The sequence below is a fragment of the Lithobates pipiens genome, unplaced genomic scaffold, assembly GCF_037356315.1.
Source record: "Lithobates pipiens isolate NorthernLeopardFrog02 unplaced genomic scaffold, aLitPip1_a1.2 Scaffold_62, whole genome shotgun sequence".
NCBI classification, from domain to species: Eukaryota; Metazoa; Chordata; class Amphibia; order Anura; family Ranidae; genus Lithobates; species Lithobates pipiens.
In genome coordinates, this window is record NW_027507884.1 from 48915 (window position 1) to 67452 (window position 18538).

Genomic DNA, 18538 nt, shown 5'->3' on the forward strand with positions numbered 1-18538 from the left:
AATGTATCTTCTGTATTGTTGTGAGTGTGGTATGGAATCTTAATAATAAATATGGGGAATTAAGATCTCAGTGTTTTGCTCAGTGCTTCCAACCTTATGGTAAAATTGTGAACTTTGTTCAGACAATCAGTAACCGGGGATGAGCTTTATGTTCGACTCCAACATTGGCTGTTCGCCAAACAGCGAACAATTTTGGGTGTTCGTGGAAAATTCGAAAGCCACCGAACACCCTTTAAAAGTCTATGAGAGAAATCAAAAGTGCTAATTTTAAAGGCTTATATGCATGGTATTGTCATAAAAAGTGTTTGAGGACCTGGGTCTTGCCCCAGGGGACATGTATCAATGCAAAATAAAGTTTTAAAAATGGTCATTTTTTGAGATCACGGATTTTAATAATGTATAAATATAATAGTATAATATTCTTTTAAATTTCGTACCTGGGGGGTGTCTATAGTATGCCTGTAAAGGGGCACATGTTTCCCGTGTTTAGAACAGTCTGACAGCAAAATTACATTTCTAATGGAAAAAAAAAAGTAATTTAAAACTACTCGCAGCTACAATGAATTGTCAGTCCGCAATACACACATAAAAGTTCATTGATAAAAATGGCATGGGGTTATCCCCACAGGGGAACCCCGAACCAAAATAAAAAAAAAATGCATGGGGGTCCCCATAAATTCCATACCAGGCCCTTCAGGTCTGGTATGGATATTAAGGGGAACCCCGCACCATTTAAAAAAAAATGGAATGGGGTCCTCCTCAAAATCGGATTTTAAGGGGAACTCCACACCAAAATGTTTAAAAAAATGGTGTGGGGTTCCCCCAAAAATCCATACCAAACCCTTATCCAAGCACGCAACCCGGCAGGCTGCAGGAAAAGAGGGGGGACAAGAGAGCGCCAGGTCACATGCCCTCAATATTGGGAGGGTGCTTTGAGGTAGCCGCCCCAACTGGAGGGACCCCTGGTAACCAGCTTCTTGATCCCTGCCAAAAACCCCAGCAGACTTTTTTCCGCCACCCCTGCAGTACCGTGCCCTTAGCCAGTCCCCCCCCCCCGTCTTGCCCGCTACCCCTGTTTGTGACTGCTCACCTCCCCCACAGCCCGCTTCAGTACTGCCACAGTCTAGCCCTATTGAAGGAAAAGAAGAAATGGACTTACCGGGCTGCACAGGGGTAAACCCACCAGCCGATCGTCCCGTCTCCCTCGCTGTTGGTTGGCTCAGGGGAACCTCCTCCTCTGACCCTGTCAGCTCACCCTCCGACCTCTGCCTGGACATCTCTTCTCCTCCTTCCGACAACCCTCCAGGAGACATGGCCCTGGATGCCGAGGGACCAGTAGCCATCCGTCCTCGCCTCCGCACTGCATACCCGCCTGCTGATTTGTGTATGGATTTCTTAGGGCCGGTGCGTCCCACCTCAGCCCCGCTTAGTGGCTCTTGTCCTGGCATTCCGCTCCCTCTCACTGACAGTCGTCTATCCGGTACTCCAGCTGAGGGGATGGCATGCCCAGCAGCAACTTCTGATCTCCCCGCTGAGGCCCCGTCCGCTCTGACGTCACGCTGGGGGTGGGGCCTGCCCTGGCTTGATCCCGCAGCCTCCCGGGCCTGCTTGCCGTTCTCAACCCACCTGACCGACCATCTACATGTCCCTCACGTGGCGGGGAGTTTGCTGGCCTGTCTCCTCCTTGCTGCCTGGGCCGCTCATTTAGCGGGTGGGCCTAAAGGAGCACGCAGTGGACTGCTTTCATGACGCTTGGACCTGGGGGCAGGGTCGGCGAGAAGTGCTCCGGAGGCCGGGACCTCCAAGCTCGCACCGACTCCCTCCCCCCGGTCTCTACCGGCCACATCAGCACTGGCATAAGCATCTGCTCCAGCCATCCCGGTCCCCGCGACGCCGCTTCCTCCCTCAGCCATGCTATCATTTTTTCCATGCTCCCTGCAACTTTCCCTGATGCTCTGGTGCCATGGGGGAGGGGTCTGTCCCTTATATTAACAACAACCCCCCTCCCCCTAGACACTGCCAATCCTGATCCCCTCTCATCCAACCCCTGTTCCCACAGTCATGGGCTCCACTCTGCCTATGGCATTCTGTCTTTTTGCTCCGGGCCACAGCAAAAAATGGGACAAACTAACTGACGTGTTTCTCACTTAAAGCGGAGGTCCACCCTAAAATGGACCTCCGCTCATCGGAATCCCCCCCCCCCTCCGGCGCCACAATCGGCACCTTTCAGGGGGGAGGGGGGTGCAGTTACCTGGATAATCCAGGTAACTGCACCCACTTCCGGGCTAGCTCTCTGCGGAACGGGCGTAGGTTACGCCCCCGTTCCGCAAGCGCCCGCCCCCTTCAGCAAGTGCCCCGCTGCCTGCTGGGAAACACACGGCTCCCAGAGGCAGCGGGGACCGTCCGGATTGCGCCGCGTGGCTCGCGCATGCGCAGTAGGGAACCGGGAAATGAAGCCGAAAGGCTCCATTTCCTGATTCCCATACCCAAGATGGCGGCGGGACCCGGCAGCCGAGCGAGCGATCGGCTTCGGGTGCCGACATCGCGGGCGCGCTGGACAGGTAAGTGTCACTATTTAAAAGTCAGCAGCTGCAGTATTTGTAGCTGCTGGCTTTTAAAAAAAAAAAAAAAAACGCGGAGTCCCGGTGGACTCCCGCTTTAATGGTGCTTAGTCATACCTACCCTAGGACCACAATATACATACTTACTAAAATATTTCAAATAAGCAACTCCATGTGTGGTTAATTACTCAATTAGACCTTCAATTGAAAGAAACCCTTGATTAACAAACGTGTTAAACGTGTGTGAGTTTGACGGAAAACACATGAATGTGTGAATTCAGTGCAGATGAAGATGAGGCAAATGCTTTTATAATGTTTTAAATTAAATTTACACCAACTAAAATGAAGTGTCTAAATAACTTATTTTGTTTAAATAAATTATTCCAATAAACTGTGAGCTGTAAATATGCCCAATAAATATGTGAACACCTGAATAGTTGGTGAATAAATGAAATAAAATTAAATTAAATATAAGGTAGAATGTGATAAAGTAGAATGTGATAGGAGATTGGTGCCATTGTCGCAAACCACCATTCCTGGCTGAAGCTGGCATGGCATCAACCACCTCTGAGCCTGCTACTGCAGAGCTGCCAGAATCTCTTCCCCAGTGTGGCTCCTGTCCCCTAAGTAGACCAACTCAAGCACCGTATGGCATCTTTTTGCCTGAGTGCTTGCATAGCCCCTAGAACGCCTACGGAGCACCACTGGTTTCGAGGACAAATCTGCACAGGAAGAGACCATAGAGGAAGAAGACTAGGAGGGGGTGGAGGAGAGAGGTGTGGCAGAATCACATAGTTGCCAACTGTCCCGAATTTCACGGGACATTCCCGCGATTAGGACATTTGTCCCGAATTAATTTTATCCCGGGAAATGTCCCGCGAAATTCGGTTTGTCCCGGGAAATTGAATTTCCCAGTTTTTTGCCGCCGGCCGCTAGAGGTCGGCGGCCGGCGGAGACAATATCTCCGCCAGCCGCCATTTTTAAGAAGACCAGAAGTTGGTCTACACCTGTGGCGCCGCCCACCCCCACTGCTAGTGTGTGTTTGTGTCAGTGTAAAGGGCGGTGGGCGGCGCCACAGTTAAATGTCTGTGCGTGGCATTGGCGGCCATTCTGTCAATGTGGATGTCGGGGTGGGGGCCAGTCGGATGTCGGGGGCCAGTCGGATGTCGGGGGCCAGTGACAGTCATGGTATGTGGATGTCGGGGGCCAGTCTGTGAATGTGGGGGCCAGTGGTATGTCGGGGGCCAATCTGTGGATGTGGGGGGCCAGTCTGTGGATGTGGGGGGCCAGTCTGTGGATGTGGGGGCCAGTCTGTGGATGTCGGGGGCCAGTTGTATGTCGGGGGCCAGTCTGTGGATGTTGGGGGCCAGTGGTATGTCGGGGGCCAGTCTGGAGATGTGGGGGCAGGTCTGTGGAGTATGTGGGGGCAGGTCTGTTCAGGATGTGGGGGGGGCGGTTTGTGGATGTCAGAGGGGCAACAGATGTAAGGAGGGGCTCCGCTGATGGACACAGATGTGAGGAAGGTACCTCTGATGGGGCACCTGATGTAAGGACAGACTCCGCTTGGGACACCTGATGGCATCTGGTGGCAGGCAACGTGGCTAGTGACGCGCTCATGGCTACCACTGATTCTGCATTATGGTGAGTTGAATGATTTAATTTTATATTACAATGTAATAATAGAAATAATGCGCTTCAATCATCCTGACACCATAACAATCATGGCGCCAGGATGATTGAAGCGCCAACACCAGGTAATTGGAGTATCTTTATCTGCTGATTGTCAAACTCTGGAAAACACATATTGCTATTGTGGTGTAGGATCGGGGGGCTGCTGTCCCTCCTTTCCCTCCCCCCCCTCTCCATCCCCCTCCTTTCCCTCTCCATCCCGCATTCATCTCAGACTCTAACCACACCCCTTTGAGCCACGCCCCATGTAAGCCACGCCCACTATTTTACATAAACCACGCCGCATTTTTACCTTTTCTTATGCCACACCTATAAACGTATGCCCCACCCCCTAATTATACCACGACTACGCCCACTGCCAAAAAAGTGTCCCGAATTTTTTTTTACAATGTTGGCAACTATGGAATCAGCACTACCAGCATTTTGGAGGCGTGATGGCGGAGCAAGCTCCAACATTACTGCACCCTGTCCTGCATCCTTCCCAGCTGCCAGCAGAGTTACCCAGTGCGAGAAGAAATGTAACGTCCCTGTCCATGCCTGCGGGACCATGAGTCAGCGGTAATATGAACCTTACCGCTGACCGCCCTGTCCAACGAGACCAAGACATTGCTTTCCACATGCCGGTAGAGAGCCGGAATGGCTTTCTGAGAAAAAAAAATGGTGTTTGGGAACCTGCCACAGAAGTACTGCACATTCCACAAATTCTCCAAAGGGGGCAGAGTCTACCAGCTGAAAAGGCAGCAGTTGAAGTGCTAGCAATTTTGCCAAACTAGCATTCAGCCGCTGTGGATGGCTGGGACCGAATTTCTTTCGATGGTTTAGCAACTGGGGTAGGGAAATTTGCCTGCTACATTCAGGTTTAGGTGATCTGCTAGCAGATTACCCGCAAGTGCTTGGGACACCTAATTCTACACCTTCATTCCTCTCAGTGCAGGTCTCTGAGAGGACTGAAGGCATAGTGGGGTTGGAGATCCCAGCTGATGAGGAGCAAGGAGAGGTCCGCCTTGTTCTTTGGTGTGGGTCTTTTAAGTAATGTTGCAAACGGACTGCACGGGAGCTCGATATATGTCTGGTCAAGCATGTGGTGCCCAAGCGGCTGCTGTTTTGGCCAAGCTTGATACGCTTTAGACATACAGTATGTTGCAAACAGCAACAGTGAGATCTGCTGCACACGTCTCAAAAAAGGCCCACACCAAAGAACTTTTGAAAAAACGTCAGTGCCCTGCACATGCGGAGCTGTAAAGTGTGATGCAGTTGGTTGCCTGTCCTTAAGCTGGCCCCTGGAGGGCATCCTTCCTCGTTGGAGATGTGCCTCCTCCTCCTCTCTTCTATCAGGCACCCACGTAGAATCAGTGACCTCATCATCTCCTCCCTCCTCGCCGCTGGAGAAAACCTGGCAGTATGCTGCAGCTGGAGGAACATGACTGCTAGTTTCTTGTCCTTCTTGGGCACCACCTCTCTCTGGGCTCACGTTACTGCCTTCATCCTCAACCTGGGTACCATCACATTGGAGCCTTCAAAATGCTGCGCATCCTCCTGCAGCATGTACCCGACACTGTGGTCGAACAGTTCAGGGGATTCCTCAGGACATGATGGTGGGGCTAGGGAAGGAGTGACTGATGCCATTGAGCCGATGGAATAGGCTGCTTTGGCAGCCAAACTTCTCTTAGTCTGGGTGACAGAGGATGAGGAGGATGAGGAGGATGAGGAGGGCTTTGTGATCCACTTTACTGACTCTTCTGCATGTCGTGGCTCAACGCAGCCAGCTGTCGAAAAAAAAGGACAAGCGTGCCCCATGGCCACATGCTGAGGATGCACCGTGTCCACGACCAACACTGTTGCTTGTAGACACAGAGCCTGCTTACCCTCTTTTAGTGACCTGTGAGAGTTTGCCTTTCCTTGGTGGCCTTCAAGAAATGCTTTAAAATTGGATTAGCAAAACACTGCCTGAAGTTTACTAGGAAAAATTACACCAGGAATGGCCTGTAGTCAGGTATAGGCTTGGCTAGACTAGAATGCAGTGGCTATATATGTAGGAGACTGTATATATATTTTTATGGACTGCAGATCGTGGAATCGCCTGCCTGAAAGTGTCTTTGAATACATACACCAGGAATGGCCTGTAGACAAGTATAGGCTTGGCTAGACTAGAATGCAGTGGATATATATGTGGGAGACTGTATATATATCTTTATGCACTGCAGATCGCGGAATCACCTGCCTGCCTGCCTGAAAGTGTATTTGAAAATGTACACCAGCAATGGCCTGCAGTCAGATATAGGTTTGGCTAGACTGGAATTCAGTGGATATATATATATGTTGGAGACTGTGTATATATTTAATGCACTGAAGATCACTGAATCACTTGCCTGCCTGCCTGCCTGAAAGTGTATTTGAAAACGTATGCCAGCAATGGCATGCAGTCAGATATAGGCTTGGATAGACTAGAATGCAGTGGATATATATGTAGGTGACAGTATATATATTTTATTCACTACAGATCACTGAATAGCCTGCCTGGCCTGCCTGCCTGAAAGTGTATTTAAATACATACACCAGGAATGGCCTGCAGTTAGATCAGTATACAGTGCATATATATGTAGCGGGGTCTCTTTAAGGACTATAAAACTACTGTTCCCAGAACCCCGCTGGTTCCCAGGATGTTTGGGGTTATGCCCCAGAGACTCATGGGGGAGGGCATATAAGGAGGGGGAGAGGCCTAGTTTCATTCTCTCTTTGGACACCCCCTCCCCTCTCCTAGCAAGAGGAGGTCTGTGCTGAACTGCTGGAAGCACAAGGCCTGAAGCCTGGGCCTTGTGCTCTTTTCCAAAGAGCCCTCTGCCAGCCTAGCTGCACTTGAGAGACATTTCTCATCCTTGCTGCAGTACACCAGAAGGATTGAAGACTCGGAGGTCGGTGGATTCCTGTTCCTAGACGAATCGGCGGAGGAAACGGATTTGGACTTGTCCGGGTGGTGAGAGCTCTTTAAAGACAGATACTTTATCTTTATTATTCGTTTGGATTACAAAGTTGTTCTTCAAGTGCACCACCGAAAGATGCTAGCGAATATTGTCTCACTGGACTTCCATCTAGATCAGTCAGGCCTGACTGCATAGGTAGATAGTGCTGGGTGTTAGTTTACCCATGCGGGGAAGTAGCTGAAAAAGGGCAGCGCTAGAGTTGCATAGCAATACTTTATTATGCTGATTACTCTGTTTATCTTTATTACTGGTTACTGCAGGGACCTGCTTATGTGTTGCAAACCAAATGTTCGATTCATGTTATTCCTTTTGTAAAACAACAAGTAAAGTCAGTTATATACTTTCAAAGATTGTCTATGAGCTTGAGTTATCCACCCACGCACACACATATTTAGAGTATAAGTGATTTAATGTGTATTGCTAGATACTAACTGTGCCAGAGTGGGTAGAGCAGATTGCCGGGGGGGTTGGCGGAGCTGTGCTCAGGGCCCAAACCAAACTTGCGGCCCTCTTAAGTGAGGGTATCGCTATACGTGGGGGCTCGTAAATCCGGGATTTCTGAGACAGCGGTGAACACGCCAGAGGTACCGGCATGGACCCACAGGGAGTCAGAGCGTGGTGTGAAGCGGCTAAGGCCGACCCAAATCAGTCAGTGGTCATTAGCCTCCCAGGGGAGAAATGGTCGACTGAGACCGTAGAGGAGTTAATGAAGTCAGTGTCCCCAGACCATGAACCATGGGTGATGGAGATAAAATCAGACCCAGACATCTCATATCAGTACGCGCTAGTGGAATACTGGGATGGGATGCCGGAGGCTTTTAAGCGCAACTGTGTACGGACACAAGACAACAGATCCTATAGGTTGGCGCACGCAACAAAGGAGGAGCCATCACCAACGGGATCACCCGAGAGTCTCAGATCAGCACCGGCCACCCTTAGCGCAGAACTGTGTGCTGTCCTGGGGGAGATTGTGGCCCAGTGCAAGAAGGATCCCACAGATTACCCGATGTCGGGGTACAGAAAACTCTGGATGTTTTCAGGGAGGAAACCTGTACCTTCGGAAGAAGAGGGATTTGAAGAGTGGTTAGATAGCGCAACTCAGGCACTAGAGGAATGGGAAGTTCCAGAGCGCAGAAAGAAGCAGAGGATTGTGGAAAGTCTAAAGGGGCCTGCTCTAGAGGCCGTACGCAACCTGAAGATGAGCAAGACAGACTGTAATGCGCAGGAGTACCTAGATGTATTACAGAATGTGTTTGGTGGGACAGAGAAAATCTCTGAGCTTGCTTATCAGTTAGAGCATTGCTACCAGAAGAAAGGTGAAAAACTATCAGACTACATGGGACGTTTAGATAAAATCCTGCATAGGATGATCCTAAGGAAGGGGATCAGCCCAGGAAAAGTAGATGAGGCCCGTGCTCAACAGGTACTGAGGGGAGCTCAACCCATGGATCCTATTGCATGGACACTGCGTGCCCGACAGGATGGGAAGAGTCTGGAGTACACTGACCTCATCCGAATGATCAGAGAGGAAGAGGCCCTACTGGAAGAGAAAAGGGAAGAACATCTCACCGAGCCCGACAAACAACCGGTAGCAATAGTTACACCGGCCATGACTCCCGCTAGAGATAAGGAGGTGGACACTTTGAAGTTACAGATGTCCCAGGTGATGGAGATGTTGACTGCTATGATGGCGAAAGGTCAAGGGGGAGCCGAGAAACCAAGTTCTAGGAAGGAGTTGTTTCCAGATACACCAAGCCCCACTCGAGACCGAGAAGAGATGCTATGCTACAACTGCGGGGGCAGTGGCCACTTCGCCAGTAGATGTTCCAGTCCCAGGAAGAAGAAGACAGATAACCGCCAGCCGGCGGGAAACTCCAGAGGGCCCCGGTGAGGGAGTCAACCGGGTGCCCATGCCTTTCAGTGAACTCCAAACTGAATAGAAGGAAGAGAGAGAGAGAAAACCAGACCCCTCAGAAGGAATGTCTACAAATAAGAAACAATAACATCCCTCAGCGGGTTTGTACTCCCATTACTGTGGGGAGGGTCAATGCATACTAGGCTCGAAAAAGAATAAAGTCAAAACCCAACTGGATGAAGACGGGTCCCCAGAAGAGGGTGGCCTCAACCCGGCCCTACCCAGAAGAATTGGTCGGCCCGTCCCCCACTGTCTCCATCCAGGTGGAAGGAGTCTACACGAAGGCCCTCCTGGACACTGGAGCTCAAGTGACTTTGTTGTACAGAGACTTCTATGATAGGCACTTGAGCCATTTGCCTATACAGAAGATAGAAGAGCTGGAGATATGGGGCCTGGGAGCTCAGAGTTTCCCCTACGATGGTTACCTGCCCATAAAGCTGACCTTCGATCCATCTGTGGCGGGGAAAACAGAGGTGTTTGACACCCTGGCAGTTGTGTGTCCTAGACCGCCCGGGGCCAGCAAGATATCCCTCATCATAGGGACCAATACGGATCTGGTGCGAAGACTTCTGACCCCTCTAGTGAAGACGAGAAACCATCAAGATCCCAATATCCATCCCATGCTGAAGACAGCCTACCAACGGTTGGTCCTAGAGCAGAAGACCCCAGGAGAGGGGATAGGGAAGGTGTGGAGACTTGGGAGAGAAGGAGTGGTGCTGCAGCCCGGAGAGGTAGCCTGCCTCAGGGCCACGGTGAAGCTTACCTGGGAGCAGCCTGGCCCTTTTGTCATGCTGGAATCCGATCCAAGGGAGGACCACTCAGGCCTGGAAGTGATACCGGAAGTGATTCCAATCAAGGCCCTGAAGAAGGTTTGAGGAAGAGTCCCAGTGAGTGTGAGAAACCCTACGGAGAGACCCATAGAGATCCCTGCCAGGATGCTGTTGGGGCAGGTGAGTCCTGCGGCCCCAGTCAGCTGGTCAGAAGTAAAAGGAACGGGTGAAGGAGGAGATGTTTGGGAAAAACTTTCCATGGAGAACCTGGACCTACCTGGAGCCTGGAAGGAGAGAGCCAAGGCCCAGCTGACTAGATGGGAGAGGATTTTCTCAAAGGATGAGTTTGATGTGGGATGTGCCAGGAGTGCCACCCACCGAATCCGCTTCAGGGAAAGGGTTAGGCGGGTCCCTCTAGCTGATCTGGAGGATCTGAGGGAGCAGCTTGCGGAGTTGAAGAAGACTGGTGTGATTCGGGAGTCTAGAAGTCCCTATGCCTCCCCCATAGTGGTGGTCAGGAAAAAGAATGGGTCGTTGAGGCTTTGTATCGACTACAGGACTCTCAACAGGAGGACCATCCCTGACCAGTATACCACATCGAGAATAGAGGATGCCCTACAGAGTTTGTCTGGTGCCAAGTGGTTCAGTGTAATGGACCTCAAGAGTGGGTACTACCAAATCCCCATGCACCAGGAAGACCGAGAGAAGACAGCTTTCATAACCCCAGTGGGATTCTTTGAATTCAACAGAATGCCTCAGGGCCTGTCTGGAGCCCCTGCTACCTTTCAACGCCTCATGGAGAAGACCGTTGGAGACATGAACCTCATAGAAGTCCTTGTATACTTGGACGATGTCATTGTCTTCGGGAAGACTTTGGAAGAACATGAGGCCAGGTTGGAGAAGGTGTTGAGAAGACTCAGCGAAGAGGGACTCAAGCTTTCTCCCGAGAAGTGCCGGTTTTACCAATCCTCTGTGAACTATCTGGGACACATAGTGTCTGAAAAGGGAGTGGCTACAGACCCTGAGAAGTTGGAGGCAGTTACCTCTTGGCCAAGACCGACAACAGTCACAGAGCTCAGATCTTTCCTGGGGTTCTGCTCCTATTATAGAAGATTTGTGGAGGGGTTTGCCCAGATTGCCAAGCCACTAAACGAATTGCTCAAGACTGAAGGAGAAGAGGATGGCTTGGGACCTAGGAGGGCCGGTGAGTCGGTTCAAGATCAGTGGAACCCAAGGTGTGAAGAGGCTTTCCGAACCTTGAAGAGGAGCCTTACCACGGCCCCAGTCCTGGCCTATGCCGACCCCACCAGACCATATGAGCTACATGTCGATGCCAGTCATGAGGGCCTAGGCGGAGTGCTCTATCAAGAGTATGAAGGGCAGCTGCGACCAGTGGCCTATGTGAGCCGGAGCCTGACTCCCTCGGAGAAGAACTACCCCACTCATAAATTGGAGTTCTTGGCCCTCAAATGGGCAGTAGTAGACAAACTGAAGGACTATCTCTATGGGGCGGAGTTTACCGTAAAGACAGATAACAATCCTCTGATCTACCTCTTCACTACTGCAAAGTTAGATGCAACCGGACACAGATGGTTGGCTGCATTATCCGGATTCAACTTCAGTCAAAAATACAGACCAGGGGCTGGAAATAGGGATGCAGATGCCCTGTCCCGAAGATCTCATGTCATGGTCAATGACTGGGAAGACTGGACCCAGGTAGCACCGGAAGGAGTGCGAGCACTCTGTCAGGGTGCTGAGTTTCAAGCAAGAGGGCGCTCCAGAGCCGAGGAGATAGGAGTCACCGCAGTGGGAGTCCCTCAACCCTACTGTGGGGTAACTCAACTAGCAGAGGAACTCCTGCCAAAGCTGTCCAGAAAGGAGCTGAGCTATGACCAATTGGAAGACCCCATGGGGAGATTGGTCCTTGAAGCTTTGGAGAACGAGAATCCAGAGGGACTTCGACATCACCCTTCCAAGGAGGCTCGCCTGCTGAGGAAAGAGTTGGATAAGCTACAAGTACATCAGGGAGTGGTCTACCGAAGGGGCCCCTCTGATAACTCAGAAGATAAGTGGCAGTTGTTTCTCCCAGAGAAGCACCGAGAGACGGTACTAATTGCCTTACATGACCAGCATGGCCATCTAGGGGCGGAGAGGACTTTCCAGCTTGTCAGAAGCCGGTTCTATTGGCCCTGTATGAGGGCAGAAGTGGAGGAATATTGCCGTTCTTGTGCACGATGCATCCAGAGGAAGACTCTACCCCATCAAGCTGCCCCAATGGGCCACCTACAGAGTCAGGGTCCAATGGATCTGGTGTGCATTGACTTTCTCTGCCTCGAACCCGATTTGAGTGGATTGGGAAATGTTCTGGTGGTAACCGATCATTTCACCCGTTATGCCCAGGCTTTCCCCACCAAAGACCAAAAGGCCTCCACTGTGGCCAAGGTGCTCATGGAAAAATATTTTGTCCACTATGGATTTCCACAGAGAATCCACTCAGACCAAGGAAGGGACTTTGAGAGTCGTCTGATCCGGAACCTACTAGACTCATTGGGAGTAGAGAAGACCAGGACTACACCTTATCATCCACAAGGAGATGCCCAACCTGAGAGGTTTAATCGGACCTTACTAAACATGCTTGGAACTCTAGAGACAAAGAAGAAGCAACACTGGAGCCAACACATATCAGCTTTGGTGCACGCTTACAACTGCACCACAAGTGATGTGGCGGGTTACTCCCCCTACCGGCTCATGTTTGCGAGAGAAGCAAGATTGCCGGTGGATCTGGCCTTTGGCATTTCCCTAGACCATACCTCTGCTACCTCCCACAAGGGATATGTGGACCGACTTAGGCACAATTTGAAAGTGGCCCATGAACGAGCTCAGGCGGCCTCGGACCAAAGCGGAGCCCGCAACAAGAGGAACTTCGATCTGAAGGTTCGAGTGCAAGACCTGCAGCCTGGGGACCATGTACTGCTACGCAATCTGGGGATCCCATGGAAGCACAAGCTTGCTGATAGATGGAGATCGGAGCCCTATGTCATTTGCAGAAAGCTACCTGGATTGCCTGTGTATAAGTTAAAACCAGAGGGGAAAGTGGGGCCCTTGAAGACTTGGCACATGAATCATTTGCTCCCGCTTACTGAAGCAGTCAGAATACCTCCAGTGAGAAATCCACCTGAATCTGTTTCCATTCTGGATACCCCAGGTCCTAGCACTCGGTCTCAGACCTCCCGGGTTAGAGATGGACAAGATCCCCAACGAGGTGAAGGTGGAAGAGGAGAGCTTGAGTGGCTGTGGCCTTCATCAACTCCAGGAAATTCTGCCATAGATCTCCCACCTACTGAGGATATACAGGATGGGACACTGAACCCAGAAGCTACAGAGTTCATTCCATCTAGTGGTGTGCCTGAAGGCTGGGAAGATATCCCTAGCATTTACTCAGAAGAGGAAAGGGCCGATGTTCCAGAACCAGTGATGCTGTCAGAGTGTGTTTCTGAAGTAGAGCCTGTGGCACCAGAGCCTGAAGTCCCAAGAGAACAGAGAGCTCGCCGAGTTGTGAGACCCCCCAAGAAGCTAACCTACTCTCAAATGGGGGAGAGCTCTGAGGACTCTGTTGTGACTGCTAGAAGAAGTGCTGAACGCTCTAATCCCTCCACTGACCATTTGGTGGAGGGCAACCCCAGCTCACTCTCTGGCACAGTTAGGCAGGCCACTCATGCCAGTGTGACCTGTGGGACAGGGAATCCCACCTCTGAGTTCTGGTGGAAATTCCCTGTACCAACATCATACCCAGCACTTTCAAAATTGGTACAGGATATGTGTTAAAAGTTTATCTTTGGGGACCAAAGAGTTTAAGTGGGGGGAGTGTGTAGCGGGGTCTCTTTAAGGACTATAAAACTACTGTTCCCAGAACCCCGCTGGTTCCCAGGATGTTTGGGGTTATGCCCCAGAGACTCATGGGGGAGGGCATATAAGGAGGGGGAGAGGCCTAGTTTCTTTCTCTCTTTGGACACTCCCTCCCCTCTCCTAGCAAGAGGAGGTCTGTGCTGAACTCCTGGAAGCACAAGGCCTGAAGCCTGGGCCTTGTGCTCTTTTCCAAAGAGCCCTCTGCCAGCCTAGCTGCACCTGAGAGACATTTCTCATCCTTGCTGCAGTACACCAGAAGGATTGAAGACTCGGAGGTCGGTGGATTCCTGTTCCTAGACGAATCGGCGGAGGAAACGGATTGTACTTGTCTGGGTGGTGAGAGCTGTTTAAAGACAGATACTTTATCTTTATTATTCGTTTGGATTACAAAGTTGTTCTTCAAGTGCACCACCGAAAGATTGCTAGCGAATATTGTCTCACTGGACTTCCATCTAGATCAGTCAGGCCTGACTGCATAGGTAGATAGTGCTGGGTGTTAGTTTACCCATGCGGGGAAGTAGCTGAAAAAGGGCAGCGCTAGAGTTGCATAGCAATACTTTATTATGCTGATTACTCTGTTTATCTTTATTACTGGTTACTGCAGGGACCTGCTTATGTGTTGCAAACCAAATGTTCGATTCATGTTATTCCTTTTATAAAAACAACAAGTAAAGTCAGTTATATACTTTCAAAGATTGTCTATGAGCTTGAGTTATCCACCCACACACACACACATATTTAGAGTATAAGCGATTTAATGTGTATTGCTAGATACTAACTGTGCCAGAGTGGGTAGAGCAAATGTTCGATTCATGTTATTCCTTTTATAAAACAACAAGTAGAGCAGATTGCCGGGGGGGTTGGCGGAGCTGTGCTCAGGGCCCAAACCAAACTTGCGGCCCTCTTAAGTGAGGGTATCGCTATATATATATATATATATATATATATATATATATATATATATACACAAAAATCCGGAATGTGTGTGTATATATATATATATATATATATATATATAGTCTGACTGTATATAGATATTAAATACACTGCAGCTAACTGAATCACCTGTCTGCCTGAAGTGGATTAGGAATGGACTGCCTGCTCAATATAACGCCAGCAACACACTACACAGGGCCAACGTGCAGGCAGCCTTATATAGTATGGGGCGTGGACTTAACCCCCGAGCCATAATTGGCCCTCTTTGCTGACAGCGCTGTGATTGGCCAAAGCATGTGGGTCATAGTGTATGCTTGGCCAATCATTGGAGGGCGGAGCCACCCAGTGCCCTCCTTTGACGCACTGGGACTTACCTATGACTTTCCCCGTGATGTCAGAGGGAGGCGTGGTCACCCATTTACGTAACATGGCGAAAGCCATAGGGAAGTCCCCGTGGGTCAGAGCATGGCACCGGGTGGCCCCGCCCTCCGTTATTTAAGAACTGTCAGAAGAAGTGGAGCATTACACTGCTGAAGATTCCCACAGAGATGAATCGTGCGGACAGCGCGGAGAAGAAGCAGGAGCAAGATGCGGGACGAGAAGAGCAAAGGAAGGAAGACCAGAAGAAAGAAGATGAAAAGAAGAAGTGCAAAGAAGAAGAATTTAATAAAGGACTTGTCAAAAACTGTCTTTTGTCTTTTTGAACTTTTTGAGACTTTTTTTGTGAAATGGTAGGGGTACATTTGTACCCCATTACCAATTCACACAAGGGTGGCGGGATCTAGGGGTCCCCTTGTTAAAGGGGGCTTCCAGATTCCGATAAGTCCCCCCCGCCCGCAGGCCCCCACAACCACCGGGCAAGGGTTGTGAGGATGAGGCCCTTCTCCCCATCAACATGGAGACAAGGTGCTTTGAGGGGCTACCTCAAAGCATCCTCCCAATGTTGAGAGCATGTGGTCTGGTACAGTTCAGGAGGGGGGGCGCTCTCTTGTCCCCCTCCCCCTATTTTCCTGTGGCCTGGCAGGTTGCGTGCTTAGTTAAGGGTCTGGTACGCCTTTTTTTTTTTAAATGTTGGTGCGGGGTTCCCCTTAAAATCCATAGCAGACCTGAAGGGTCTGCTATGGATTTTGAGGGGGAGCCCCACTCCATTTTTTTTTTTTTTACATTTTGGTGTGGGGTTCCCCTTAATTTCCATACCAGACTTTAAGGGCCTGGTATGGAATATAGGGGGACCCCCACGCATTTTTTTTCCTTCAGAAATGTCATTTTGCTGTCAGACTGTTCTAAACAGGGGAAAAATGCACCCCTTTACAGGCATACTATAGACACCCCCCAGGTATGAAATTTAAAGGAATATTACACGTTTATTGTTTCACTTTAATCATTATTAAAATCACTGCTTCCAAAAAAACGGTAGTTTTTAAAACTTTTTTTTGCATTGATACATGTCCCCTGGGGCAGGACCCGGGTCCCCAAACACTTTCTATGACAATAACTTACATATTAGCCTTTAAAATTAGCACTTTTGATTATTCATGTTCGTGTCCCATAGACTTTAACGGTGTTCGTGTGTTCGAACAAATTTTTTGCCTGTTTGCATGTTCTGGTGTGAACCGAAGGTGGTGGTGGGGGGGGGGGGGTGTGTTCAGCTCATCCCTATTCCCGGTATAGAGGAACAATGATCGGTCTCCTCCCCTTGTGAGTCCCCCCCCTACAGTTAGAATCACTCCCTAGGAAACATAATTAACCCCTTGATCCCCCCCTAGTGTTAACCCCTTCCCCGACAGTGACATTTATACAGTAATCAATACATTTTTATAGCAATGATCGCTGTATAAATATGAATGGTCCCAAAATGGTTTCAAAAGTGTTTGATATGTCCGCCGCAATGTCACAGTCCCGATAAAATTCACAGATCCCCACCATTACTAGTAAAAAAAAAAAAAAAAAAATGCCATAAATTTGTAGACACTATAACTTTTGTGCAAACCAATCAATATACGTTTATTGCGATTTTTTTTTACCAAAAATATGTATAAGAATACTTTGCCAAAACTGAGAAATTTTTTTTTTTTAAATTTGGATATTTATTATAGCAAAAAGTAAAAAAATATTGTTTTTTTTTTTTTCAAACTTGTCGCTTTTCTTTTGTTTATAGCGTATAAAATAAAAACCACAGAGGTGATTAAATACCACTGGCCAGTATTGAAGTGGTTAAAGCTTGTTATGTTTGGTATCTATTTGATTGACATAACCCCATCTTTTATATGTTTCTAAAAATTGCAAACGAATCTTCAGGCCTAAAATGTGCATTTGGAAAGGATTTATAAATAAACTATTTTGGCTGTATTAAAGGGTAGATATGTACACATCCCATGACTTACTGTGTATGGAGATAAAAACTTCATCTGAGAAATGTTTATAATTATTCCAAGTTTTCGGAGCTAATTTCTTTGCACATTTGTATCTCCCGATGTTCATCATGTTTACAATTCCTACATGAAATTCAGATGTTTCGCTCTGATTTTGAATGACAGAATCTTCCTTGTAGAATTCTGTATATTTTTCCTTGTAGTCAGAACGATGGAGACATCTCAGAGTCAGATCATCTCCTTCATGAACATGGAGAGGAACCCTCAGGATCACCGGGCCTGGAACACAGAGAAGATCTCATGAGAAGATGGAGGACAGACACAGAATTACTCCCACAACCATTTGTAGTAGAGATGTGTAGTAGATGCCTCCTGTGTGTGACCTCCAGGAATTAGTATATACTGTATGCTTCATTTATCAATTCATTTTCATTTAGGAGACCTCATCACTAGGATAACAATTTAGGAGAAAACGCTGTAAAGAGGATCTCCAATACTTATCTGTCTGGCGGGCAGTGACTCCAGTCTTCCCTTCCAGGGGCTGCTACATGTTGTATTGGCCAGCAGAGGGCGCTCCAGAGCAGTGGTGTATTTAGGTTTTGTACTGTCCTAGGCCAGACTAGATTCATGCACCCCCTAATTTAAATACGACCCACCCTTCCTGTCAAGGCCACACCCCTACCTATATAAGACCCGGCCTATCATCTGTAAGCCACACCCCCTCCATCTCCCCCTAGCAGCAAAAATACCCCTTTCAGCACAAATCCTCACCCTCATATAACCCCTTCCAGTACAAATCCCCCTTTTCTCAGCACAAATCCTCCCCCATCACCCCCTCCCAGCATAAATTCTCCCTCTTAGCAAAAATCCCTTCATCTCCCCCTCTCTGCACAAATCCTCCCCATCTCCCCCTCCCAGCACAAATCCTTCCCCATATCCCCCTCCCAGCATAAAAACCCCCCAGCACAAATCCTTTCCCATCTCCCCCTCCCAGCACAAATCCTTCCCTATCTCCCCTTCCCAGCATAAATACCCCTCCCAGCACAAATCCTCCCCCATCACCCCTACCAGCATAAATTCACCCTCTCAACACAAATCATCCCCCATCGCCCCCTCCCAGCATAAATACCCCTCTCAAAACAAATTCTCCCCCATTGCCCCCTCTCAGCATAAATATCCCTCTCAGCACAAATCCTCCCACATCTCCCCCTCCCAGCATAAATCCTCACTTTCAGAAAAAATCCTCCTTCATCTAAAACCTGTGGCTCCTTCTCTCCCCTCCCAGCAATCCCCCCCCCCCCCCCCCCAGCTCCTTCTCCTGTTCTGTAAGAGCAGCCTGCTCTGCTGGGACTTGTAATGCCCTAGACTACAGGGGGCTGAGATATGGCAGCCTCCCATGCTGGGACTT

At 49.3% G+C, this 18538-nt stretch overlaps 1 protein-coding gene across 1 annotated transcript in view; it reads right to left on the reverse strand.

Moving 5' to 3' along the window:
• LOC143958844 (Fc receptor-like protein 5) overlaps positions 1-17473 on the reverse strand; it is a 53752-nt gene extending 36279 nt beyond the window's left edge. The window contains exons 1-2 of the mRNA XM_077467826.1: positions 17452-17473; positions 17143-17409 (exon numbers count right to left, since the gene is read on the reverse strand). Of these exons, the coding sequence (XP_077323952.1) occupies positions 17143-17409; positions 17452-17473 (289 nt within the window). The remainder of the gene's footprint in view (positions 1-17142; positions 17410-17451) is intronic.
• Positions 17474-18538: the final 1065 nt, after the last annotated feature.